This window comes from Ammospiza caudacuta, chromosome 6 (assembly GCF_027887145.1).
Source record: "Ammospiza caudacuta isolate bAmmCau1 chromosome 6, bAmmCau1.pri, whole genome shotgun sequence".
Lineage (NCBI taxonomy): Eukaryota > Metazoa > Chordata > Aves > Passeriformes > Passerellidae > Ammospiza > Ammospiza caudacuta.
In genome coordinates this window covers 65,224,254-65,252,002 of record NC_080598.1, presented here as the reverse complement: position 1 = coordinate 65,252,002, position 27,749 = coordinate 65,224,254, and the positions used below count along the sequence as shown (strand labels likewise).

Below are 27,749 nucleotides of genomic sequence, written 5' to 3'. Positions count from 1 at the left end.
AATACTTCCAATTTACTTTTCAACTGGGAGTAAAATACTTCAAATTTACTTTTCAGCTATGAGGGACAGCCAATGCAAAGACTGTTCTTCATGGCATGGAAGATGAAATAATAAATATTTTAAATACTTACGGAGATGTGGATTAACCGGAGCTGGAAAACAGAGGGAAAATAAAATTATTACAAAGAAAAAATTCTAATTCAATATTCAGATTATCCTAAATTTCCCCTTGCTGAATATTGAAATTCATCTACTTTATTCCTTAAAAGGCTGGAAGAGAATGAAATCCAAACCTTCACAATGTTCACAACATCCTAAGCCTGGGAATGGCTTCCCAGGTTAATCCAGAGGAATCTGTGAAATGCTAAAACCTGGGAATGGGATTGAAGGAGGGATCATTCTGTGGGTCTGTTTGCAGAAGGAGAAATTTGAGGATGGGTGATTTAGGAAAAGGCCCTTCTGCCACAGCCCCACACACGTGGGAAGCAGAAGGAGGCTGAGATCAGGGCTGGAATTGAATTTTAACCACAGAAAATCCAAAATTAAATTTTATCCCCAATTAACGGGGACATCTGACAATGCCAGAGCATCACTCCAGGTTTTCCTGCTGCCCTTCCTTGCTTTAAACCCAGCCTAAGATTCAGCAAAATCCCAAATTCAATCTGGATTTTCCACACCAGCTCTGAATCAGCACCACTTTACCTGAAACACGAGCAGTGATTTGCTCCAGTGTCATCTCCCCGAGAAACCCAATCTTTACATCTTTTACCTACAAATTACCTCTGATTCTCCAAAAAAACCTCAATTTTACAGGATCCCTGAGTGATTGAACCTGGAATTAGCTGCACTCGCTGGCAGCTGCATTGACTGAGGCTTGATTTGTAACTAAATGCAGGGCTTTGGATGGAAAATCTCATCAGGTGTCACCTCGAGTCACACGGTTTGGATTGTTCCCAGCAGAGCGAAACCAACGCTCTGTGTCACACCCAGGCACAAAAGCAGACAAGAAAATGAAGGTGGTTAAGCTGAATTTATTCAGCATCATAAACCTGGGGAAAAAAGCCCTCCAAAACAACCAGAAAAAAAACCCACAAAAATCCCAATTTTGGAGCAGCGCAGCTGCAGGACAACGTGTAAAGGAGGTTGAGGGGTCCTGGAGCAGTTTGGGATGGGAATGAGATGGGTTTAGGGGAAGTTTTTTATCATTTTGGTGAGAATTTTGTGGCAGGAAGATGGTGGTAAACAAGGAATTATGTAAGTGTCACATTTAGGGATCCTTCAGCCTCCTCTTTAAGGTCCTTCTTGCTCATTCATTGCAATTTTTAAAGCACAAAAACAAACAAACAAAAAGAAATTCAATTTTTCATTAAATAAACACACAAAAAATAGGAATTTGGATGGATTTAACAGAGGATTGAATTTCTGGGTATATGGTAAATAGGATGTATGGATATTGTGGTTTTCTTTTTAAATGTAAGTGGATTAATCTTTGTCAGAGTGACCTTTTAGAGGGAAATTTATAGAGCCCTTCCATTATTCCTTATATAAATTTATAGATTATATAATTTTGCAAAGGACTACAAACAGTCGCTGTTTTTTTAAAGACAATAATTCACATTAAAATAAAAACTGCTCATTCTGGGGGAAAAAAACAACTTTGTTTGCAGATTTTTCTTCAAAACTCATCCTTCAAAACAAGAATCAACTCTAAATATGCTGTTTGATGAAGCTGGCATTCATTTATTCCATTTTTTTCTTATTTCCCACAGTAAAATTGGATGGGATTTTGGGGTTTGGCTGTTCAGAATTGTTTTGTTTGGCTGATTTTGTTGTTATGAGAGGTAAAGATTTTCCTCTCTCCCAGTTTCTCCCCTTCCTTTTGGGATGACCACACTCATGACATGGGAAAATTACAAAGCCCTTCCATTATTTGTTATATAAATTTATAGATTTTATAATCTTGCATAGGAGCACAGTCACTTTTTTTAAAGACAATAATTCACATTAAAATAAAAACTGTTTGTCCTGGGGGGAAAAAAATAACCTTTGTAGATTTTTCTTCAAAACTCATCAAGGATCAACTTGAAATCTCCAATTTCATGAAGCTGGCATTAATTTATTCCAACTTTTCTTTATTTCCCACAAAAAAAATGGATGGGATTTTGGGGTTTGGCTGTTCAGAATTATTTTGGTTGGGCATTTTTGTTGCTACGAGAGGCTGCGATTTTCCTCTCTTCCCATTTCTCCCCTTCCTTTCGGTGACCACACCCATGAGCATGCTCATGACGTTATCCCAAGGCTGGGAACAGCGACGCCATTCCAGATGACCCAGAACATTCCCAACCTCCTTTTCCTTGGGTCTGGGGTCCTCACCGCTGTATTTGATGACCCGGATGGTGGAGTCCCCCTCCCCAAACCGGGTGATGGGCGTCAGGCGGACCTCGTAGGCCTCGGGCTTGATGAGCTCCGTCAGGTTGTAGGTGATCAATTCCCCCTTCTGGATGTTCCCGTTCACCGTGATCTCCTGCTCCCACCAGCGCTGCTGGCCGGCCTGCAATCCAAAAAACCCAAAAGTCAGACATTTTGGGATTTGGTTTCACCTTAGAAAGCAGAGGAGACCTGGGAAGCCTTCAAAATTCCAGAAGAATCAACGAGGAATACAACACAGAATTCAACAAGGGATGAACTTCTTGAACTGTCCCACCATGGAGTGTTTCTGTAACAAACCGCACCAAAAAATTGGGAATGTTTCTTCCAGAGGTCCAGTGGCCCACTTGGATGTGTTTTGGGGCAGGAGTTCCCCCAGTTCCTGAGGATTTGGGATGCTCATCAGGCAGGGACTACACAGCCAAGGAGCAAGGGCCAGTTTGTGGTGATAAAGTTTTAAAAAATAAATAAAATTAAGATTTTAAAGCCAAGTTTTATGTCATTATGTCAATGATATCTGTGAACACTGTAGGACAAATATTAAAATATTCCCTATTCCACCTCATCTTTGGATAAGGAACCACAGAAACAGAGATTTCCCAAAGAATTTCAATAATTAACAAGGAAAATTTGCAATTACCCAAAACAGACATTAATTCCTATCAAATTCCGCCTCTGCTTTGAATTCTTGCCCTTCTTTCCAGAAGCAATAAAATCTCCATAATTTTCTCCTTTCAGAAAGGAAAACAATTACGTTTTTCCTTTCAGGATTATCCCTCCAAAACCAGGGTTGGATATAGATATTTCTCCATAGGAAACAACACAGATTTTGAGTTTTTTTCCCTCGCAATCAACACTAGCTCTTGTCTAATCCTTATTTTTCACCATGGAAACCAGAGGAAAAAAAAATCCAAAACAACAGAAATTTTTCTCTCTGTTGGATGGAAAATAACCCTGATTTTCTAGCTCTGCGGTGGAATAAATAAATATATTAAAATAAGTAAATAAATAAATAAATAAATAAAGCTACAGATATATAGATTATACAAAAATAAAATATACAAATAAAAACAAATATAAAAATATGCAATAAATGTATCAATACATCAAAATACAAATATATAAAAGCGAATACATAAATAATAAATATATAAATATATTGATGTAAATATAGAAATTCAGGATCTGCCACACCCAGCTTTGGTTTTCTCACTTGTAAAACCAATCCAGCATTAGAAATGGAGCCATAATCCCAGAAGCTGCTTCCTAAACTTTGGAAACACCAACAACGTGGGATGAAAAATATGAAAAATATTGAAAATAAATGGAGCTCAGGACACCCTAAAAGTAAGATTTAATTCCTACAATGCCTTGTGGTGCTGGAAACTCCCAGCACTGAGCTAATTTCAAGCTGGAAGCATCCAAGACTGTTTCCCTTGGAGATCTGGGAATCACCTTGGCTCTCCAGGGTGGGAAAGAGCCAAATCCTCATCACCACTTCCCAAAATTCCCTGTTCAGCCCATCCCTAACGTTGAGCCTGTGCTTTTTTTCCATGAAAAAGCCGAGACTGAGGCTTCCAAGAGAAAATCCACAAGGAACAACCATAAAACACAACCCTGTACCTCAGTCCCTGTGTCCAGAGCTGGAATATCCATTAGAACCAGGATTTGGTTTGAAAAGGAATTTTTGAAAGGAAGAAAGTCTCATAATCAAAGCCCATTTTCTCACAAAGATGAAGATGAAAATCAGGTGGGGAATAACCTCTGGCCAAGCTGGAATTACAGTTTTCCAACAGTGAGGAATTGACTTTGACCAAGCTGGAATAACAGTTTTCCAGTGGTTTGGGAATATTTATGAAGCTCTGAGGAAAAATGGAAGCAATTCTGGAGCATTTTTTCCGTTATCCTGTAATTAATTAAGCAGAGAATATCCACACTCTGGCAACTTGGAGCACTGAAAGTTTGTCTGGGACAGGACTCCTTTTTTCCTTGGAATGTTTAGGAATCTTTGTTCCCAAGGGAGACAGAAAAGAAAAAGGGGCTGTAAATAGGGCAGATTTTCATTCCAGAAGGTTGGAACTACCCTGGTGTTTTTTATTGTGTTTACGTGGTACTCTTTTATTTTATGGGGTGCTTTTTTATTTTATTTACACCAATAAAAGGAGGTTTATTCCATGGTTTTTGTTGGAAAACTCTATTCTCTTAAAGCCTTGGAATTCTGGATCTCCTGAGGAGTTGATCCTCTGGGATGATTAAGATTGATTCGTTGTGTGCTCAGATATGTTCATAAAAAATAAACAGCTCCTCACTCTGTTGTTCATGGCCTATTGATTTCCAGCAGAAATTCCTTCACTGACTCCTCTAGCTGGACAAAATATCTTTAATTAATGACAACGTTAATTGAAGACAAAAAAATTAATGACAAAGTCAACTAATCCATTGGATACTCCATAAAAAACTGTGTCAGTGTTTAAAGTTATTTCTTTGCCTTTTATAACCTCACAGATTGATTTTCCTTAAAAAATAAGAGATTTCTTTGGAAGTTTTACATCTAAAATTGGGCTGTTCAGTTCATGGACAAATATTCCATTCGCACATCACAGGGGGAAAATTCACAGGGAGTGTTTGTGTTATTCCTGCTTTTCTTTCATAATTCTGACTGGAATATAATCAGAGTTATCCAGGTTTATATTAAATTGAGGTGTGGCTCCTGTGTCATCTTCATTCCTAAGGATGGATTTGGAATGACTCGGTGACAAATGTCTGGGATTCAGGCAAGCTGTGAAGGATGGTCTGTTCTTGCTGGCAGAGAATCAGGGAATCCTGGAATATCCTGAGTGGGAAGGGATCCCAAGGATCATCCAGGGCAGCTCCAGACCCCCAGCGATCCTACCCTGGCCATCCCTGAGGGTGTTGTCCAAACCTTCCTGGAGCTCTGGCAGCCTCAGGCCATGCCCATTCCCTGGGAAGCTCTTCCAGTGCTGACTTCACCCTCTGAGGAAGTACCTTTCCTAAAATCCACCCTAAAAGTTCCCTGCCCACTCCCTGGGTCCCATCCCTGTCCCAGGGAATGGAAATTGGAGCGGCCCTCAGGAGGATGTTGAAGACCACAGCAAGGTCTCCCGTCAGTCTCCTCTTCTCCAGCTGCACCATCCCAATGCCCTCAGCTGCTCCTCACACAATTCCCCTCATTTTCCCTCATTTCTCTCTTTAATTAATTTTTTCACAAGAAGCAGAACCCCAAACCCTGGCTGTGTTTCCGTGTGGAGCTGGTCCTGCCTCCCTGCTCTCCTACAGAGGAGGTTCCCAGTTCCTGTGGATCCAACAGGGACCAACAGCTCCAACCCAGCCCAGGTGGGCAGGTGAGCCTTGGCTTGAGCCAGGGACAAACTGATCCAAAAGTGTCCCAAGTGGGAGTTGGGCTCTGCTCCCAGGGAACAGCAACAGGACAGGGGGAAATCCAGACATTCCAAGGGAGGTTTAGGATGGATTTCAGGGAAAAATTCCTCCCCCAGAGGGTGGAATCAGCACTGGAACAGCTCCCCAGGGAACGGGCACGGCCCCGAGGCTGCCAGAGCTCCAGGAGCTTCCAGAGATGCCCAGGGTGAGATTGTTGGGGGTCTGGGCAGGGAAGGAGTTGGGCTGGATGATCCTTGGGATGCCTCCAACTCAGGATATTCCATGATGATATTCCAGCTGCCTGACAAAGCTCTTTCCCTGCCTTTTCTGCTCTAAAGCCCATTCAACAGTGGGCACAGTCTTTCCCAATTAAACCATTCCTAATCCAGGAGAACAATCCTGGGCGTGTAATCGAATTTCTTCTTGCAGGATTATATCAACAATCCTCCTGGACTTGCTCCTCCCATTCATTTATATTATTTCATGACTTTACAACATTTATCATGTATGTAATTGGCTTTGTGAGATACATCCATTAAAAAAATATCTTTTCCCCCTTTTTTCTAGAAACTAAAATTCCCAAGTATTTAGGAATAAGGAATATGAAGCCCAAGGATGCAGAATGTGTTAAATACAGATTTTATGGGCTACAGATTGACAGCTGAGAAATCCAGGTGTCAGAAACAGCTGGTCCTGAGCCAGACTTTTTGTCTGAGATCTGAAGATTAAAAGGGATAGGAACACTTCAGGGAAAGTTGAAAAGTTGAGGAAGCCACAGAGCCAACAATGAAATCCTCTTGAAATGTGGAAAACAGCTCTGGGATTGAAGGCAGGGTGGGAAATGGTCACTGAGAGAGGGTTCCTTTTATCAGAGTGAAATCAAAATCCAGCACCAAGATCTGCTAAAATTTGGAGAATTGGGAGAGAAACCACTCTGCCTCCTGGATTTCCATCCCAAGGGATGATAATAAATGACCTTGGAAGTTCTGGATAAGGACATTTCAGTCCATTTGGTAAATAAATGGGAATTTGTGGGATTGCAGAGCTGGGAGGGGGATGGTGTTTCCTTGCTTTGAACAACTTCAAACCCAGAGACAGAGAGAGGGACTTTGGGTAAAAGCCTGGAGTGCCAGGACAAGGAGAATGGCTTCAGACTGTGAGAAAGTAGGGCTAGATGGGATATTGGGAAGGAATTCCAGGCTAGGAGAGTAGAGACACTGGGGCTTGGAGCAGCCTGGGACAGTGGAAGGTGTCCCTGCCATTGAAGGGATTGGATGGGATGGGATTTGGGCTCCCAAGCCACAACATTTTGGGAATCTGGGATTCTTTAATAAGAAACAAAATAGATGTACCCTCACTCCCTTTATCCACAGCCATTTATCCAGGCCTGTGGGATCTGTGCCATGGGCAGAAAATTCCCGTCTCTGTTTTCAGGCAGTGACTGCTCAGCCTTCCCAGGAACCTTTCCCGGGATATTTGAATCCACCTGTCCCTGCCCACTGCTGAGTGACAGCAGAAGTCAAAAATCCACTCAAATCCAAAGGGTGACCAGGAGGAAGCACCAGAGCCGTGCCCTGCTTGGGGCTGTTTGAAGAGATCCTCATTCCCAACCCACAGACACCGCAGGCTCCTGGGGCTGGGAATAAAGGAAAGGTGGGAGCTTGAATCTTTTATGTAACAAGCTGGAACAAGCTGCTCTCTGGTTTACAGGGACCAGCTGAATTTTTATGACTCCTTCACAGCGGAACAGCTCCTTTTCTAGGTCACCGTGGCTGCGGGGACGCGGCTGTCACCCGCTGTCACCTGCTGAGAGCAGCCACCGCGGAGATCAGAGCTGCACGCCCTTCCTGGCTGCTCTGGGAAAGTCTCCCTGGTTCCATTTGCTTTCATCCTGCTGACAGGAAATATCAGAGCCAGAGGCGCCCACCTGGCCCTGCTCGGATGCTGGGAGTCACTAAACGTTGGAAGAAATGGGAATGTGGCTATGGGGACAGGAAAGGTGTGGGAAGGGAACATCTCCATGTGGTGCCAGAGGGAGCCAGAGGTGGTTGGAGCAGCTGGAGGAATGGAGCCGCTCCAGAATCTCCAGGTGAAGCTCCTGGAAAAGCACAAGGATATCTCTTCCGGGTTCCATTTGCTTTCATCCTGCTGACAGGAAATATCAGAGAGCTGGGGGCACCTGCTTGAATGCTGCGAGTCACTAAACATTGTCCTTTATTGGGAAGAAATGGGAATGTGGCTTTGGGGACAGGCAAAGTGTGGGAAGGGAACATCTCCAGGTAGTGCCAGAGGTGGTTGGAGCAGCTGAGGGAATGGAGCTGCTCTGGGATCTCCAGGTGAAGCTCCTGGAATAGCACAAGGATATATCTCCCTGGTTCCATTTTGCTTTCATCCTGCTGACAGGAAATACCAGAGAGCCAGGGGCATCCACCTGGCACTGCTCCGATGCTGGGAGTCGCTAAATGTTGGAAGAAATGGGAATGTGGCTTTGGGGACAGGCAAAGTGTGGGCTCCACATGGAGCCAGAGGTGGTTGGAGCAGCTGCAGGAATGGAGTTGCTCTGGGATCTCCAGGTGAAGCTCCTGGAAAAGCACAAGGATATTCACAGCTGCTCCAAACTGAGCTCTGTGAGGCAGGAGCTGGAAGGGAGGGTCCGAAAGTGGTTTTGTCTGGGTGGATAAACTCCCTGGAGTAGAGTAATCTTTTGAGGGACATTTGGGGCCATTTTTTACATGCTTGGAAAACATCTTGGAACAAGCCTGGTGCTGCTTGGATGCTGGGAGTCGCTAAATGTCCTTTATTGGGAATAAATGGGAGCCTGGCTTTGGGGACAGGCAACGTGTGGGAAGAAGACATCTCCATGTGGTGCCAGAGGGAGCCAGAGGTGGTTGGAGCAGCTGTGGGAATGGAGTTGCTCTGGGATCTCCAGGTGAAGCTCCTGGAAAAGCACAAGGATATTCACAGCTGCTCCAAACTGAGCTCTGTGAGGCAGGAGCTGGAAGGGGAGGTCCGAAAGTGGTTTTGTCTGGGTGGATAAACTCCCAGGAGTAGAGAAACCTTCTGAGGGGCATTTGGGACCATTTTTTACATGCTTGGAAAACATTTTCTTGGAACTTCAGCCCAGGGAAGTGCTGGAGTTGCCATCCTGGAAGTGTGGATGTGGCACTTGGGGACGCGGATTGGATTTGCTGGTCTGAGAGAGCTTTTCCAACCTAAATATTCCATTATTGAAGACTTAATAAAATCAATTTCTGGAGTGTCAAAGGCTGGCCAGGGAATACACACAGGGATGCTTGGGAAGGGAAAAAAACGTGGAAGAACCTGGGTCACTGATTCCAAAGCCATATCAAAAAATGCATCATTGAAATGCAAAAATACATCCATGAAACGCATTACTGTTGGAATATTCTTCAGAGGTCTCTTAAGGAGATGGGAAAATGTCCCTTCTGTGCAGGAATGTCTTGGCACACCTTGGCACATTCCCAAGGAATCTGAGGGTGACCCAATCCAGGCGGTTCCCCTGATGGGACACCGAGGTTGTCTCCATCCTTCAGCACCAGATGATGGGCTGTGCTCAGCAGTGCCCCGAGGAATGGAAATTCCCTGTGCTCCACACTCCATTTCCTATCAATGCTCCACTCAGGAGGATTTGGAACCTCCTGAGCTGCTCTAGGATCCAGAGCAGATGTCCTGACAGTGCCACATGTCCCAGTTTTATGGCTGATTCCTTTGGCCACCAAATAAATCCCAAAGCAAATCCCAGTGTGCCAGTGGCAGAAGAAGTGAGGTCCCACCAGGAAACTCACAGAGCCCGAAGGCTCCCAAAGACAACTCCAGACTTGGACTTGATCCTGGTGGACCCCTTCCAGCTCCTTTTCCATAAATGCTCCATGCAGGTGGATTTGGAACCTCCTGAGCTGCTCTAGGATCCAGACTCCAGACCTGGGATTCTGATGGTGTCACATGTGAATTTTACAGCATATTCCCCATGGACATTTGAGGAGACCTTAAATCCCATCTTGGATGGGCAAGGACACCTCCCACTGTGCCAGGATGTCCCAGTGCCCAGCCTGGCCTTGGGCACTGCCAGGGATCCAGGGGCAGCCACAGCTGCTCTGGCAATCCCAGCCCAGCCAGGAATTCCCAGTTCCCAATCTCCCACCCATCCCTGCCCTCTGGCACTGGGAGCCATTCCCTGGCTCCTGTCCCTCCATCCCTTGTCCCCAGTCCCTCTGCAGCTCTCCTGGAGCCCCTTCAGACCCTGCCAGGGGCTCTGAGCTCTGCCTGGAGCCTTCTCCTCTCCAGGGGAACATTCCCAGCTCTTCCAGCCTTTCCTCACAGGAGGTTCAACTCCCAGCTCTGAACTCCTTAAGTCAAAATCAGCAAAAATTTAATTTTCAGCATGATCCATAAATATTTCCCTGATCCACCTGAAGCTTAGAACCTGTTTTAAGTGGGCAGGAGCAGACCTGGTCCAAACCTCATCTCGCTGTTTGCAAACGCAGCCTCAGAGCTGTGAAGAAGCAGCACGGGAGGAATCAGCCCTGAAAAGTGGAAATTGGGAATCACAACCATTCCTGTTCTAATTTAATTTCCCAATGCCAGGAACATCAATGAAAAACGTGTCCCTGCATGTCACAATCTCTTTTTTTTTTTTTTTTTGGCCAAACTTTTTCTCCCTCATTCCACAAAAAAACCAAAGCCTCTTTAGATTTCCAAAATCAATGCATGCAGGGAAATCTTTGGGACAGAAAATATTCCCTTGGAGGAGAAAAATTAAAATCCTTTATGGGAACAACATGAAGAATATGCCATTAAAAATGTGGAGTTCCAACTCTCTTCTCTCACTGAATTAATTGCTAGAATTGTAATTTTTGTGACTAGTTCTGAAGAAAACTTTTGGTATTTTTCATGTCCCAGAGCAAATCCAATGGATTTGCTGGAAATTCCCAGCTTGCCCACATCTTCCCCTTTGGAGCAGATGTTTGTGACCCCCATGATCCTGAGAGAAGGAATCTGCAGAATTCCTGCTCTTCAGGTGGGGTCTGAAATAAAAGGAATAATAAATACATCCATTTCTCCTGGGACACCTTAGTTCCCACTTTCCCATCTTTCCATTCGTGTTCCATAAGTGGAAAAGCGACAATTCCCTATCTTTGTGACTTCTTTTCCCTCCCCTCCTGGCTTCCCTGATTTGTAATTAAGCCAAGCTTCATTATTTTATCAAATAATATTTATAACATTATCTGTGATTTTTTTTTTAATTCTCCTTAACCAATGCTTGGAATGCCAGAGGTTTTCCCTGTATTCTGTTTTCTCAGCACTGAATCTTTCTTGGGGACAGGAATTTCTCTCAATTCCAGTGACAGCAGAGAAGCAGGATGTGACAGGAATGTGTCACATGGTTCTGTGACTCAGCCAGGATTTGTGGTATATGGGGAAGGAATTCCTGGCTGGGAGGGTGAGGAGAGGCTGAGATAGAATTCCCAAAGAAATGGGGCTTTGGGGAGGAAAAATGGGAATATTTGGATTAGGCTGACACAGAGTAACTCTGTTAATCACATAAACAGATAATTCAAATGAAATTAAAATTGAATGGGAAAAGCAGCTATAACTCCTAACGCAGTTAATTCCATCAGAAATTCCTTTCCTTCAGCAAGTTCCTTCCAGAATTTCCTGATTCTTCCCAGGGCCTGGGACCCCCAGAGCTGATTCATGCCCAGCAGTGCCAGGAGTTGCACAAACACAGATTAAACATCCCCTGATGAGGTCTCTGGTGTCGAGATGACCCTGAGGTGTTGGAAAGTCTCTTTTTCCCAGCCCCAAGACTGAAGAAGAAGGCAGAATTCCTTGTCTCTGGTTCTCAAGGTTGTTTATTTGCTGTTATCTCTATCATTTTTTCTCTAACCCACTGAGGGTGTTCCAGATTGCAAGGCAAGATGAGTTCTATCACCATCTGTATGGCAGTTGTCTTTGTCAAGTGAGCAGTTTTCCTTATCTCTTCCACTATCACTCCTCCCTCTGGGCAGACACCTGCTGATAACAGCTATTGAATGTTCCTGCATGGCTGATAAGAACTACAGCATCCCATTGGGAGATGTGAGCCCAGAGGGAGGAGCCAAGCATTCCTACCTGGATATAATCTGGAGATTCTGGAACACCAGCACGGCTTCTGCACTGGATTCCCCAGAGGAACAGCAGCTGCCTCTCCTTCCCCTGGATCTTCAGAGGCAGAGACTGCACCCTTCTCCAGGATCCCTGCTCCAGCAGAGCCACCCTGACACTGCAGGAGGGCTGAGCCACAATTGCAATGGGACTGCTGCCACCAGCCTGACCCACAGGGTGTCAGGTTGGGTTCTGACTCTGGCAGTGTTGTTCCAGTGCACTGCATTGTTTATTTTATCCTTTGATTTTCTTCCCTATTAAAGAACTCTTATTCCTGCTCCCATATTTTTTGCCTGAGAGCCACTTAATTTCAAATTTATAGCAATTCAGAGGGGTGGGGAGGGTTCATTTTCTCCATTTCAGGGGAGGCTCCTGCCTTCCTTAGCAGGCACCTGGCTTTCCAAACCAAAACAGTCGGGTTGTGGCACACTGACCCCCTTGGGATGGTGCTGGCTTTTTATACTAAAATCTACATGTACTTTATTTACAATAATTTTCCAATACCTACCACCTACGTTAGACAGTCTGTCTCTACTTTGAACCAATCCAGAAGTGCCACCATCCCAGCAGAAGATGGAGGACAAGAAGAAGGAGGTGAAGGACAGGACATGCCCAGATTCCTCCATCTTGCCCCCTGAACCCCCATTCTTCTAAAACACCAAAATTCTCCATTTTCACCCTGTGACAAATTCACTGTCATTCTACTCAAACCCTTGTGGCTGGTAGCTCCTCACACAAAGCTGGGAATTGTTTCCATGGGCTAAAATCAAAGGCACAGGTGTCTGTGACTGCGTGCCAAGGTCTCTGAGCCCCTGCCAGGGTCTGGAGTCCCCCAGGGCAGCCAGAGCAATGTCCTGGGTTCCGACAATCCCCCGATTTCATCTCCAGTTTCTGGGATTCAGGAAGATCCCAGCTCCAGCCCCATCAGGCACCAGAGCCCTTCCCTGGGCGTGTCCCAGGAGCTCCACAACTTCCAGGGAAGTTGCCCAAGACAAAGTCCCAGTAAACAAAATGCTAAAATTGAAGATTTGTTTTCCAAAGCTCATCCTAGTGGGAAATCTGTGGGATAACAAAGGATTTTCTTCCTTATATTTTTCAAAATATCCCTCTGCAAAATCCACTGGGATCCTTCCACTCAATTCCCACCCAAATTATTATTCCAGGTGCTGCATATCCAAAGAAAGATTTTTGGGATCAGTCTATTGGGGGATTATTTGAAGGAAAAACTCTGTGGGAGGCTGGCAAAATTCCTGAAAATTATCAGCTGGATGCTCCCAAGGAAGGAGGCAAATGGAGAAGGATGACTTGGAGGAGGAGGGGTTGTGGAAATGGACTGGGGGAAAAAATTAATTAAAATGAAGTAAAATAAAATAAAATATAAAATAAAATAAAAAATTAATAAAGTAAAATAAAATAAAACTTAAGGTATAATAAAATAAAATAATATAAAAACATAGAAAGTAAAAGGAAATAAAAGGAAGTTTATAAAGTAAAATAAAATTAAATTGAATAAAGTTAAATTGAATAAAATAAAAATTAAATTGAAGTAAAATAAAATAAAATTAAATTAAACTACATTAAATTAAATTAAAATGAAGTGAAATGAAGTGAAATGAAATGCAATCAAATACAAAAAATAAAAATAAAATAAAAATATAAAATAAAACTAAATTAAATAAAATAAGATAAAAATAGAATAAAAAAAATAAAATAATATAAAAATAAAGTGAAATAATATAAGATAAAACAAAGGTAGAATAAAATAAAATTAAAAAATAAAAAAGTAAAATGAAATAAAATGAAGTTTCAAAAGGAAAAGAAAATAAATTGAAGCAAAATAAAATAACATAAAATTAAATGAAACAAAAAATAATTCATGTAAAATAACATGGAATGGAATGGAATGGAATGGAATGGAATGGAATGGAATGGAATGGAATAAAATAAAACAAAGTAAAATAAAGCAAAATAAAATAAATTTTTAAAATAAAATAAAACAAAACAAAACAAAATGAAATGAAATAAAATAAAATAAAATAAAATAAAATAAAGTAAAATAAAGTAAAATAAAGCAGATTTCCCTGCCAGCCCAGCCGTTCTCCCAGAGCCCCGAGGCCCCAGATGCAAACCCCCCAGTGGTCCCGTCTCACCTGGCGGATGCCCAGGCGATAGGCCAGGATCCGATCCACGGCGCTGGGGTTCATCTGCGTCCACTGCAGGCTGTAGGAATAGACCCGCGGCCGGTTCTGCCACAGCGGGTTGTACGTGTCGTAGTAGAACTCCGGGGCGTAGGCTTTTCCTGGGGAAAAGATGGAATTAGGGAAAGCACTGATGTCTCAGGTTTGAGCTTTTCTGTTTTTCACATTCTGTGCTGCTTTAGTGTGAGGGTCTGAGCTCCATATCAGGGGATGGTTCTGATCATGTGCAGTTCTGAGCTCTGTGCACAGAGCAGGGAGACAAAACAATTCCTGCTCCAGCTGGGCACCAAGGACAAATGATCCAAATCTCAGGCCCTAAACTAAAGCTGCCTACAGCAGCAAGGACCCTGCGAGTCCTTAGAGCCCCAAAGGCCACCTTTCATCTGATTCCCAGACCCTGGGGAAATTGCTTCTTTTTCCCATGGAAAATGGTCTCTGGTTGTGGCCACTCGCAATGTCCGACTGCGACATTCCGTGCGTTAAATTTGCAAACTTTGCTGAATTCTCCAAAACTAAAGTTGCCAGCAGCTAGGACCCTGCAAGTCCTTAGAGCCCCACAGGCCGCCTTTCATCTGATCCGCAGACCCTGGGGAAACGACTTCTTTGTCCCACGGAAAATGGCCTCCGTTTGTGGCCACCCGCCCTGACTGCCTCTGTGATGCCAAGCGAGAACTTTGCAAACTTTGCTGAATTCCTCAAAACTAAAGTTGCCAGCAATAAGGACCCTGCAAGTCCTTAAAGCCACAAACACCACTTTTAATCTGATACCCAGACCCTGGGGAAATGACTTCTTTTCCCATGGAAAATGGCCTCCATTTGTGGCCACTTGCCCTGCCCGATAGGGCAGTGCCAAGCTTGAAATTTGCTGGAATGTTGGGGGACACAGGACAGATGATGGACTTTGGACCTGGTTCTCATAAGAGATTTGATAACAGGGTGATGCCTTGGCAAAAGCAAAGGGAACTTTGAAAATTAGACCTGGATTGCGAGAAGATTAAATCAAACGGATTTACAGGAAAAAGAAAATCCCATTGAACTCTGCAAGCCAGAGATGTTGTTATATGCATAAGTTTGCGTTTGTGACTTTAACCTAATCATTGTAGTACACATTACTAGTCTCCCTGAAAGAGAATATAATCATTTGTATCCCACAATAAAATTGGATTCTGATCACCGAGTCAGTCTCCCCGTCCCTTTCCATCACCAACACAAATTTGCAAACTTTACTGGATTTCTCCAGAACTAAAGGAGCCACCAACAGGGACCTTGCAAGTCCTTAGAGCCCCAAGAGCACAAACATATCAAAACAGGACGACCCCCGTGGTATTGGAATGTGTTCCCTGTTGACGGAGTGATAAAAATATCCTTTGTCCCCTCAAAAAGGAAAGAAGCCCACAAGTTTCTCTCCTCAATTAGGTGAAGAGACATCTCATAGGCCTAGGAGACTTCACCTCAAAATTAAGGATAGCAAATTGGACAAAAGCCAGAAAGTCCTTCCTGGGCAATTAACTAGAAAAAAAGAAAGCAATCGCTTTTGTGAGGGGTTTTACTAAGAGCAAGAATGGTTAGCACTTAGCTCAGTTTTTCTCTGTTTGTTATTTTGCCTTTTATTAAACTTTTTTTGTTTTCAACACCGCAACAGGAGACATCCTGCTGATTTTTTTATGCCTCCAAGAGCAGCTGAGTTATCTGAGGTGTGTTATAGGCCTCAGAGAGCTTATTAAACCCAGCTCAAGAGGTTGCTGTATCACCATGGCAGGGAGAAAATGATGCATCTGACTCCATCTTATCAGAAGGCTAATTAATTACTTGATTATACTATATTATTCTATACTATATTACACTATATTACATTACATCTAAACTGAATCTGCCAAGCGCTCAGCTCTGCTCACACTGCCCAAAATCTCATGTGTGTCACCCTCAGTCCTGACTCACACACACACACCTGGCCTTGACAGGCCAAGGAACACAAACCCCATCACTGTGGGTGAACAATCTCCACATTGCATTCTGCTGTGGCACAAACACAGGCACAGCAAATGATAAGAATTGTGTTTTCTTTCTCTGAGGTTCAGAGAAAGTGAATCTCAGAAATATTCTTGGGCAGAATTGTGCCTTGCTTTTCTCTGTGAAGAGAAATGTGGCTACATAAACAAGGGGGACTGGAGGGAGAAAAACAAGCAGGGTGGAACTGCAGGGGCTAAAGCTGGAATGGGACAATGAACTGCAAGGTGCAAATGGAGCAGAGCTGATCCCAGGGACAGAGCCCGTGCCCGGCCGTGCATTTTGGGGCCATTTTGGTTGATCTTGGGTGCAGCCCTGGCTGGGCTCTGGTGCTGCCCAAGGCGGATCCATGGAGGAGATGCTTTGAATGAATCCCTGCTCTAGGGCAGCCTTGATAAGGCATCACTGAAAATCACAGAATGGCCAGGCAGCCAGGGAATAACTCAGCCAGCCAAGAATTCACCTATCCATCAGGAAAAGGAGGGAAAACACATAGAAATTATCAGGAAATAACTTCAGTGGGGCATTTCCAGATCCAAGGGTTCCAGCTGGAGCCGCCCCTCATTCCCAGGATCCAAGGACTGAGATCCAACTGCAGCCATCCCTTCATTCCCAGGACCCAAAGGCTGAGATTCAGCTGCAACCACACCTCGTTCCCAAAATCCAGTGGTTGAGATCCAAACCCTCATTCCCAGGATCCAGGGGTTGAGATTCAACTGGATCCAGCCACTCATTCCCAGGATCCAAGGGTTGAGATCCAACTCCTCATGCCCAGGATCCAAGGGTTGAGATCCAGCTCCTCATGCCCAGGATCCAAGGCCTTGAGAGCTTTCTATTTCCATTCATACTTCTGCAGGGATTTGACAGTGGGAATAATTGGGAAAGGGCTGGAAAAACCTGGGAAGACATGGCCTTCCTGTCACATGGAATATGGGAGGGATATGAGCTCATTACTCACTTCCCTTAACTTTGATTTCAGGAGTTTGTGACAAAACAAACACTGAACTTCGGGATTTTGTCCTCAAAACTATCCCTGAAAGTGGAAATAGAGAGGGATGAGAGGCATTTCAAATTCCAAATGGGACAATTTCCATCAGCAGAAAAACCGTGAGAAGAGGAGGAAAAAATGCCTTAAAAGCCCCCCAAATGCAAAGGAACAAAGGCAAAATCCTGGGAATAAACAGCAACACGGCACCTATTGATCCAGCTTTTCTCTCCAACCACGCTTTTCTTTCCCAAGCATAAAAAGCCCTTTTAGCCAAGATATTTTTCCCAATTGCCTGGGGAAGGAGGACCTGGAATTAGCCCGGAGTGGAGGAGCAAACAACAATATTCCAAGGAGAGGGAGCAAACAAAACCACTGCTGGCAAAAAGGAACTGCGGTGGGAATAAAAAGGGAGCAGCGGTGGAGACGATTTGTTTTCCTTGTTCCTGAGAAGTGGGAATAATGGGAAAAGCTCATGCTGGATGCAAATTATCCTCTTCCCACTCCCACTGCTGTTGGATATAATGGGATCTCTGGGGGAGACTGAGAGGAGCCATAATGAGCCACTTGTCACAGGAGGGGCACTTGAACAACACCGGCACCTTTGGGGCAATAATGAGGCTCCTGAAGAGCTGCATTATCCCAAATCCCTGTGAAAACAACCCCGGGAATGGAGAGGCTGGAAATTCAACAGCACAACACCGAGAGCTTCCCTTGTAAGCTTCGGGAAGCAGGGATGTGGTTTGGAGTGCAGGGAAAGCAGAGGTGGCTTCTGTAAGTGTGGGAGTTATGTGGAACATGGAAATGTCCCTTGTCCCCAAATCCCTTGGCTCTGGGTCTTGGGAGAGTGTAGGAGTGCCAGGGGGTAGGACGGTCAGGAAGGATGGAGATCAGAGATCTCTGCAGCCAGGTCGTGGAACTTGTGGTTTATTGCACAGGGCCTGGGTGCAGGGCCCTGCTGGGATTTGGGGTTTATTGCACAGGGCCTGGGTGCAGGGCCCTGCTGGGATTTGGGGTTTATTGCACAGGGCCTGGGTGCAGGGCCCTGCTGGGATTTGGGGTTTATTGCAAAGGGCCTGGGTGCAGGGCCCTGCTGGGATTTGGGGTTTATTGCACAGGGCCTGGGTGCAGGGCCCTGCTGGGATTTGGGGTTTATTGCACAGGGCCTGGGTGCAGGGCCCTGCTGGGAGCTGCCAAACACAGCTCAGAGCAGGCTGAGAGAAGAGAGGGGCAGAGAGGATGAGAGAGTAAAAGAGAGGATAAGAGGGCGGGGTTCCTCTTACAATACCATAAATCTTCTTCTGTGCTGAATATTCTGATTCTCACTAACCAATCCAGTACAAGATACAAATCCTACAGCATTTCCATACAGCCTATAAGAATCATTACATTACCATACTGTGTTACATTTCAAACCCTAAAAACTCCTCTTTGGGCCCTTCTGCCAAGCTGTAGGGTCTGCTCTGACCCTTGGGCCTGTCTGCAAGCAGAGGGTGTTGTTCCATCACAAGGGGATCACCTTCAGCTGGCCACACCATTGTTTTCCAGGTGTTCAGTAACTGAGGGATCTCAGAGCTTGCTTTCATTTCAATCTCTCTTATAGTTTCCATATTCTCAAAACCTTTTGCCAGGCAATCATATTGATAAGGCATTCCTGGTTCAGCTTCCCTAAAAGGAGAGGAGGGACCTGGAGCTCCTGGATATGATCCAGGGGAGGGATGTGACGATGTTGGCTTGTTGGTTTTCTCTGAGGCTTCCCAAAGCCTCGAATGGAAGCAGGAGTTGGGTTGTGTCACACAGAAAGTTCAGCTCATGTTTGGGAGCCTGGAGGCTGGCACGATGTGGATTTTGGGGTGGGAAGATCATTTTTAGCTGGGATGACAGGAATGGGGGAGGTTTCTGGGATCTCAGCTCTCAATGGGCCTCACACCTCACAGCCCAGGTGGGTCAGAGTTTGTGGAGTTTCATCCCTGGGGATCCTGTGTCCAGCTCTGGGATCAGCAGGACAGGAGGGACCTGGAGCTCCTGGATCTCATCCAGAGGAGGGATGTGAGGATGAGGAAGGGCTGGAGCATCTCCATGCCCAGGAAAGGCTGAGGGAGCTGGGGCTGCTCAGCCTGGAGAGGAGCCCCAGCTGAGAGGGGCCTCAGTCCTGGGTGTTCAATTCTGTCCTTGTCTGTCCCCGTGCCCCCCAGTCTGTCCCTGGCTGTCTCTGTGTGTCCCTGAGTGTCCCTGGGTACAGGGCCTTGGGCACTGCCTGAGATCCAGGGGCAGCCACAGCTGCTCTGGCAATTCCATCTCAGCCTCTCCCCACCCTCCCAGCCAGGAATTCCTTCCTAATAACCAACCTAAATCTCCCCTTTTCCAGCCTAAAGCCATTCCCTGGCTCCTGTCCCTCCATCCTTTGTCCCCAGTCCCTCTGCAGCTCTCCTGGAGCCCTTCAGGCCCTGCCAGGGGCTCTGAGCTCTCCCTGGAGCCTTCTCCTCTCCAGAGGAACATTCTCAGTCATGAGCATTTGTTGTGCAGCATTCAATCCCTCCAGGCAGTGCATCCAAACATCCAAACATTTTCCACCAGCCCTGTACCAGTGTAAGGTCAAAAATGGGATGAAATCTCTGTGGCACTGAATTAGAGAAACCAAGCAAAGGGAAAAAGTCACTTCAGCTGCTCCATTCCAAGCTCCACTGGGATCTAAAAACTGGAGAATTGTCCTGAACACAAGTGGATTGAGGCATTCCCCTTGTCCTGGCACTCCAGGCCTTTATCCAAAGTCCCTGTCTCTCTGTCCCTGGGTTTGAAGTTGTTCCAAGCAAGGAAACATCATCCTCCCCCCCCCCCCCAAAAAAAAATTCCCATTTATTTACCAAATGGACTGAAATATCGTAACCCAGAACTTCCAAGATCATTTATTATCATCCCTTGGGATGGAAATCCAGGAGGCAGAGTGGTTTCTCTCCCAATTCTCCAGATTCTAGCAGATCTTGGTGCTGGAGTTTGAATTCACTCTGATAAAAGGAACCCTCTCTCGGTGACCATTTCCCACCCTGCCTTCAATCCCAGAGCTGTTTTCCACATTTCAAGAGGATTTCATTGTTGGCTCTGCAGCTTCCTCAACTTTTCAACTTTCCCTGAAGTGCTCCTATCCCTTTCATCCTCAGATCTCAGACAATAAATCTGGCTCAGCTGTTTCTGACACCCGAATTTCTCAGCTGTCAATTTGTAGCCCATAAAATCTGTATTTAACACATTCTGCACCCTTGGATTCCACATTCCTTGGTTTTGAAGACTGGGGGATTTTGAGTTTTTAAAATAAAAGGAAAGAGCTTCAGCTGGTCCTTTTTAGAGACAACAATCACCCAGAATTCCTCATCCTGTGCTCCATTGGGATCACTCAGGAAATTAATCCCTTAAAGGAATTGTTGTGGACGGGGCACTGCAAATTCCAGCTGGGATGAGAGCAGAGCAGCACAGGGACCTCAGCAATGCCCCAAACCCTGTGTCCCTAAATGTCCCAGATCCCAGAGGGTGAGACTGGTGTTGGCTCCCTGTCCTGCAGAAACAAACAATGGGAATTGTGTGGACATAGAGCATTCAAGCAATCATTTCCTTATCTGTTTCCTCCTTATTTTCCCATCGAGTTCTGCCAGTTCCTTGGAGTTTTGGGAATTGCAGCAGCTCTGTCCCACGTTTGTGGCACTGCTGGTGACAGGAGCTGGCTGTGAGCTCTGAGCAGAGCAGCTCCCACTCTATCACGCTCAGGGAAAGGAAATAAAATCAGAGATTTATAAATGCTTTCCCTCGTGGCAACCTCAGTTCCAGCCCTTTCCATCTTTGCAGTGCTGGGAGAGCATAAATTCTGAATAAAACCCTGCATTTAACTCTGTGAAATAGTGGGAGACACTGAATTTATGGAAAATGCTGCCCCTTCCATGCTCTGCTTTATTCCAGGATCTCTATTTTATGGAAAGGTTGCAGGAAGAAAGAGAAGATGTTTTGTTCTTTATTTGCAATTGGGAAAGGCAACATCTGTCTCCTCCTGGATCTACTCCTCATCCCAATCCTGCAGCTGGATCATCCCAGTCACCTCCTGCCTCCCCATAACCATGGAAGCTGAAAATCAGGGCATTATTTGGTTTGGAAGAGACCTTAAAGATGTTTTTTCTTTTGTGGCCTTCCTTTAATCCCCAGGAATGAGTTCCAGGGCCTTCCCTGTCCTCCAGGAGTTTTTGGCCATTTTTAGGAGAGGCTTTGTTGGAATCCCCAAGGTTTTTAATTAAAATAAAAAAAAAAAACCTTTTCCTGGCAGATGAATGGAAAAGGATTTTTGCTGCTGCTCCAGTTGGAATTTTAAAGCTCACACAAGTGGCAGCCACAGCTTCTCTGGGAATCCTGTACCAGAGGGAATTTGGAAATGATTCCAAGTTATTTCCAATGCTGAGGACCACGGTGCTATGCTGCCAGGGATGGCGGCAGGGGCACAGAGCAAACACTGAGAAATTCCTGAACGAAGCACCTGGAGAGGTGCCTGATCTTGAAAAGGGAATCTCCCAGGGAATTGGGAAAAACGAGAGGATCACATCCAAGCATTCATCCTTCAAAAATGTGGAAAAAACTGAGGATGGTTTCCCAAAGAGAGGACAAAACTTTCCCAAATCCTCTAAATCCAAGTTCATGTTGCCTTAAATCCATGGGGAGGGTTTGCCAAGGGGTGGGGTGGATATTCCATCCCTGGAATTGTCCAAGGCCAGCTTGGATGGGGCTTGGAGCAACCAGATTTCATTAAGAATGTCCCTTCCCATGGCCTTTTCCAACCGAAACCATTCCATAATTCCAAGATCTTTTATGGAACAAGTCCATCCTTGGACCTGTTCATCCTTTCCAAGGTCCATCCTTGCTCCATCCATATGAAACAGGATGGGGGCAAACCCAATCCAGGGTTTGCTGTGCTCCATTTTGCCACTTAAAATATCCAAAAATCAGGGAAAACCTGGAAAAAAAAAAAAGTATTTCTATGAATTCTTCTCCTGGAAATGTCCAAAAGATGCTTTTTATTAAAGAAAAAATGAGTTTCCAAAGAGCTCTTTCCAGAGGTGGATTATGGGATCAACAGAAGGGATGATCCAGTGTCCATCTCCTCAAATCCCATTTTTCTGGGATGAGGGAAGGCAGGAGATGTGAGGTACCTGACTGTTCCATGGATTAGTGGTGGAAGATTGGACTGGATCATCTCCAAGGTCTTTTCCAACCTGAATTATTCCTGCCATGGATGGGGATAATCCCTTCTGGAGATGTTGGCAGGGAAGGAATGTTTGGATTGTCAGGTTTCAGCATCACCAGCCCCAAAGAGTTTCCAAGAGCTTCAAGGAAAGGGAAAGCTCTGATCACGAGCTAACAATTAAACCCTCCCCAATTAGCCCTTGATTGGCTTGATGTTGCACTTGGCTGGAAGCACTGACGGGGTGATGTAAGACAGAGTAAATAATTAAAGATGAGCTCGTTAATTAACGCAGTATCCCATGGCAAAAATATTCCACAGGCCAGAACAACAGAGAATTAATATTCCAAAGTGTCTTCCCTCGCTGGTGGGATCAGGAGTTGGTTGATAAAAGGAATTAAGTCCATGGAATGACATTAGAGCTTTGTTCAGTCTTACCCAGGGCTGTGATGAATAATTGAAATTTTGAATTTTAATATTAAATCTGCAGCCCTGCCAAGCCAGCCCCATCCACTATGGACAGAGATTCCTTGTGGAAATTCAGGAAGGAATCCCCCACAGATGTGTATCCAGCCCTGATTAAATAATTTCATGGAGAGGGAACAAAATATTGTCTAAAAAAATTGAAAAATCCCTATTTGGACGCAACTCTGGAGACAAATTCAGCCCCAGCAGAGAAAATTCCAGCTCAAGGGGATCAAACTTCCCAAACTGAGGAGAAATTTTAAACCAGGAGTTGTCAGGTAAAATCAGTTCTAGGTAATCCTAATCCTAAATGGCTTCCTGGGGGCACAGAGAATCATGGAATTGTTCAGGTCGGAAAAGACCTTTAGGACCATCAAGTGTGGCTGTCAATCCTCTCCCCTACAGTCACCACTATCCCCTGGCCTCCAGAGCCTCATCCGTGGGTTTGGGACAATTCCAGGGATTGTGACTCCAATGCTGCCCCTGGCAGTGTCCGACAGCCCTTTCCTGGAGGAATTTCCCCTGATATCCAACTTTAACCTTCCCTGGGGCAGCCTGAGCCCGTTCCCTCTTGTCCTGACACTTGGAATGATGCAGAAAAATACCAATGAGGAAGATGAAATGGAACGAGAAGAAGGAAGAGGAGGAGGAGGAAAAGCAGGAGGAAGAAGAGGAAAAAGAGGAAGATGAGGAAGAAGATAGAAGGAGGAGGAGGAGGAGAAGGATAAGGAGGAGGAGGAGAAAAAGAAGAGGAAGAAGAGGAGGAGAAAAAGAAGAGGAAGAAGGGGAAGGAGAGGAAGAAGAAGAAGGAGAAGGAGAAGGAGAAGGAGAAGGAGAAGGAGAAGGAGAAGGAGAAGGAGAAGGAGAAGGAGAAGGAGAAGGAGAAGGAGAAGGAGAAGGAGAAGGAGAAGGAGAAGGAGAAGAGAAGGAGAAGGAGAAGGAGAAGGAGAAGGAGAAGGAGAAGGAGAAGAAGAAGAAGAAGAAGAAGAAGAAGAAGAAGAAGAAGAAGAAGAAGAAGAAGAAGAAGAAGAAGAAGAAGAAGAAGAAGAAGAAGAAGAAGAAGAAGAAGAAGAAGAAGAAGAAGAATTCTTCATCCCTCCTTCGCAAACTGGGAACCTGCAAAACACAGAGACCAGCTCCCCCGCTGCCTTGAGAAGCCACGCCACAGTGACAAAGCTGCTCCCGGGGTGTCCCCAGCTGGTCAGGCCAGGCCAGGCCATGACCCAGCAGGGCTCAGGTGTGTCCTGGAGGAACCTCTGCCACCTCAGCAGCTGCTCCAGGGAGGGAGAAGCTCCCTGTGCTCATCCCCCTCCTTCTCCAGCACCAAATCCTCCCTCAGGGAGCCTCCTCAGCCTCTGCCATTCATGGATCTGTTTGATTTATTTGCTCCCAGCCCTGGCAGGGATTTCCGAAGCCACAGCCTGGAATGGACTTCTTGCTGCTCTCTGGATATGATGTGGCCCTGAATAAAATCTCGACGTGGTGAAGCTGTGAGGAGCATGAACTCAGCTCTGCTTCCCCACAAACACAATTTGCCTTGTCACTTCTTATTTATTTTGAAGAGACTGGCAGGTTACATCTGCCTCGTGTTGGCCCAGATGCTATAAATTAACCCCTTTTCCATGTGTGATTTATTTGGCTTTCATCTCCTCCAATCTGGCTCAAAATATACAGGAGAAAAAAAACCAAAAAAAAACAAAAAGGAGATTCTGCAGGCTCGGGGGTCAGAATAAATCTTTAAAGCCAGGCTGCATGAAATGCTGTACTAAAAAGCTTTCTCTGAGCATACCAATGGTTTTCTGCAGCCCCAGTCCAGCACATTTCTATTTTCCTGCATGAAAAACCAGAAATAAACCAGCTAAAAATGGGTTACAACAACCCATTATTCCCCCCAAAACAAAAGCTCCACACAACTGCCACATTCCTGCCTTGCAGTTATTTATTGGGCTTTTTTTTCCAATTATGCCTAAGAAGTGCCCAATTTCTTGTCTCTATTCACATTCCCAGTGAAATCCAAGCCTCCTTTTTAACCATTTCATCATTTTTTTTCAGCGTTTTCAGTTCCCTGGGGCTTTGACTCCATCTGTGCTGCTGAGATTCAGGATCACAACAGAGCCACTGCTCTGAGAGCAGTGGAAAAGAATTTATTTGCTAAATATACTCAACTTTAACTTTAAAAGGCTAAGAAAAGTCAAAGTGTTACTTCCAGCATCCTTAATCCACCATAAATTACCAGGATGGGATGAACCCTAAATGAGCACAGGCAGAGGTGGGAAATGGAAAACATCATAAAATCATTTTAGGACTCATTTTCAGTTTTGTAGTTTGCTAAAATCACTCCAGTTGCCTCAATCCTGGCAAAATGATTGCCTTGGAATAGATTTCCACAGTCTGGGATCCAAATCCTGATGAATAGATTGAACCAAATTTACTCATTTGAGGCCAAACAGTTTTTCTGTTTTCCTTCAGAGCTGCCTTTGGGATTAAAATCCCAAGATTTGGAGAAGTTGGTGGCTGTGAAAACCCCTCCAGCAGGCTCTGAATGGTGTCAGCCAAAGGTTGGGTCCCATTTGGAAGGAGAAGAACCATCCAGAACTGTGGGATTTGCTGTGTTCCCACCACATTTGTGCTGTGAGAAATTCCTGCCAAGGGGATGCCATTTCCATCACATCCATTTATCTCCTGGCTACTCCCAAACCAGAGATTCCTGTCACCCTGATTTTTTAGGATTTTCTAAGCCTTCTGATGTTTATGTTCTTGTAATGAACTTTCTCACACACTTCATATAAATTATTTATTGTTTTGCATTCTTTATAGAAGAAGAAAAATTTGATGGACTGTTGGTTTGTCCAGTGTCATTGGAGAGGTGGCTCTGTCATCCTTCAGTCCACTGTCACTTTTAGAAATCTATAAATGTTGGAGTCAGAAAATAAACTTCCCTTTTTTACCTTGAAAACAGCAGGGTGTGGGCTCATGTTATTTCATGTCCTGTAGTGACAGATTCCAGATTTCTATAGGGACAGATTCCAAACTCAAAATTCCTATAAGTAACAGATTCCAGATTCCTGTGGTGACAGATTCCAAACTCAAAATCTTGGAATCTTCCTTTTGTTGCTTGAGCTCTACCGAGCCTCTCCCAGCAAAACCCAAACACTCCATGAACACGGTTTTGAAGAGAACCTTCAGATTCCAAACTCAAAACTCCCATAGTGACAGATTCCAGATTCCTATAGGGACAGATTCCAGAGTCCTACAGTGACAGATTCCAAACTCAAAATTCCTATAAGTGACAGATTCCAGATTCCTATAGTGACAGATTCCAAACTCAAAATTCCTATAAGTGACAGATTCCAGATTCCTATAGTGACAGATTCCAAACTCAAAATTCCTATAAGTGACAGATTCCAGATTCCTATAGGGACAGATTCCAAACTCAGAATTCCTATAAGTGAAAGATTCCAAACTCAAAACTCCTGTAGTGAGGGATTCCAGATTCCTATAGGGACAGATTCCAGAGTCCTACAGGGACAGATTCCAAACTCAGAATTCCTACAGTGATAGATTCCAGATTCCTATATAGTGACAGATTTGATACTCAAAATCTAGAATCTTCCTTTTGTTGCTTGAGCTCTACCAAGCCTCACCCAACAAAACCCAAACAACCCAAACAATTCAAACACTCCACAAACACAGTTCTGAAGACAAACTCCAACCACCTGGGAAAACACAAACAAACTGCCTAAACCCCCTTCAAAAACCATTAAAAAACCAAACTAAGAAGCGGCTTCATTCCCAGCTCCGCTCCTCCTACCTGTGACGAGGAAGCTGCAGCGGCCGGCGCCCGCCTCGTTGATGATGTTGCAGTTGTAGAGGCCGTAGGAGTCGCGGGAGAGGCTGCTGACGGTGAACTCCGTGGAGTCCTGCAGGTCGAAGTGTCCCGAGCGCAGCAGGCGCCCGCCCAGGCGCCACTCGTAGCTCAGCACCCGCGTGGGGTACGCGCGCAGCACGCGGCAGCTCATGGTGACCGCGCGGCCCTGGCCCTGCCGCAGCTCCAGGAACGCCGGCTCCACCGCCGGGGGGTCTGCGGAGACACAGACCGGGTTAGAGCGGGGCAGCTAGGCCTAGGGACAGGATTAACTGAGGTTTGTGTTTAGGAGCTGTCCTAGAGACAGGATTGATCCAGGTTCTTGTGTGGGACATCTAGGGACAGGATTAACCAAGGTTCTTGAGTGGGGCCTGTCGTAGAGACAGGATTGATCCAGGATCTTGTTCAGGATGTCTCTTAGAGATAGGATTAACCAAGGTTCTTGTGTGGGACCTCTCCTAGGGACAGGATAACCAAGGTTCTTGCTTAGGACCTGTCCTATAGACAGGATTGATCCAGGTTCTTGCTTAGGATCTCTCCTAGGTCTGTGGAGACCAGGGCAGCAGGGTGTTAGAGGGTTGAGGCCAGACCTAGGGACAGGATTAACTGAGGTTTGTGTGTGGGGCCTGTCCTAGAGACAGGATTGATCCAGGTTCTTGTGTGGGACATCTAGGGACAGGATTAACCAAGATTCTTGAGTGGGGCCTGTCGTAGAGACAGGATTGATCCAGGATCTTGTTCAGGATGTCTCTTAGAGATAGGATTAACCAAGGTTCTTGTGTGGGACCTCTCCTAGAGACAGGTTAACCAAGGTTCTTGTTTAGGACCTGTCCTATAGACAGGATTGATCCAGGTTCTTGCTTAGGATCTCTCCTAGGTCTGTGGAGACCAGGGCAGCAGGGTGTTAGAGGGTTGAGGCCAGACCTAGGGACAGGATTAACTGAGGTTTGTGTGTGGGGCCTGCCCTAGAGACAGGATTGATCCAGGTTCTTGTGTGGGACCTGTCCTAGAGAAAGTATTGAT

At 45.2% G+C, this 27,749-nt stretch overlaps 1 protein-coding gene across 1 annotated transcript in view; it reads right to left on the bottom strand.

The window, feature by feature from the left end:
• MDGA2 (MAM domain containing glycosylphosphatidylinositol anchor 2) overlaps positions 1–27,749 on the bottom strand; it is a 209,088-nt gene that overhangs the window by 18,848 nt on the left and 162,491 nt on the right. The window contains exons 9-12 of the mRNA XM_058807283.1: positions 26,673–26,942; positions 14,142–14,290; positions 2,374–2,551; positions 132–152 (exon numbers count right to left, since the gene is read on the bottom strand). Coding sequence (XP_058663266.1) covers positions 132–152; positions 2,374–2,551; positions 14,142–14,290; positions 26,673–26,942 — 618 coding nt within the window. The remainder of the gene's footprint in view (positions 1–131; positions 153–2,373; positions 2,552–14,141; positions 14,291–26,672; positions 26,943–27,749) is intronic.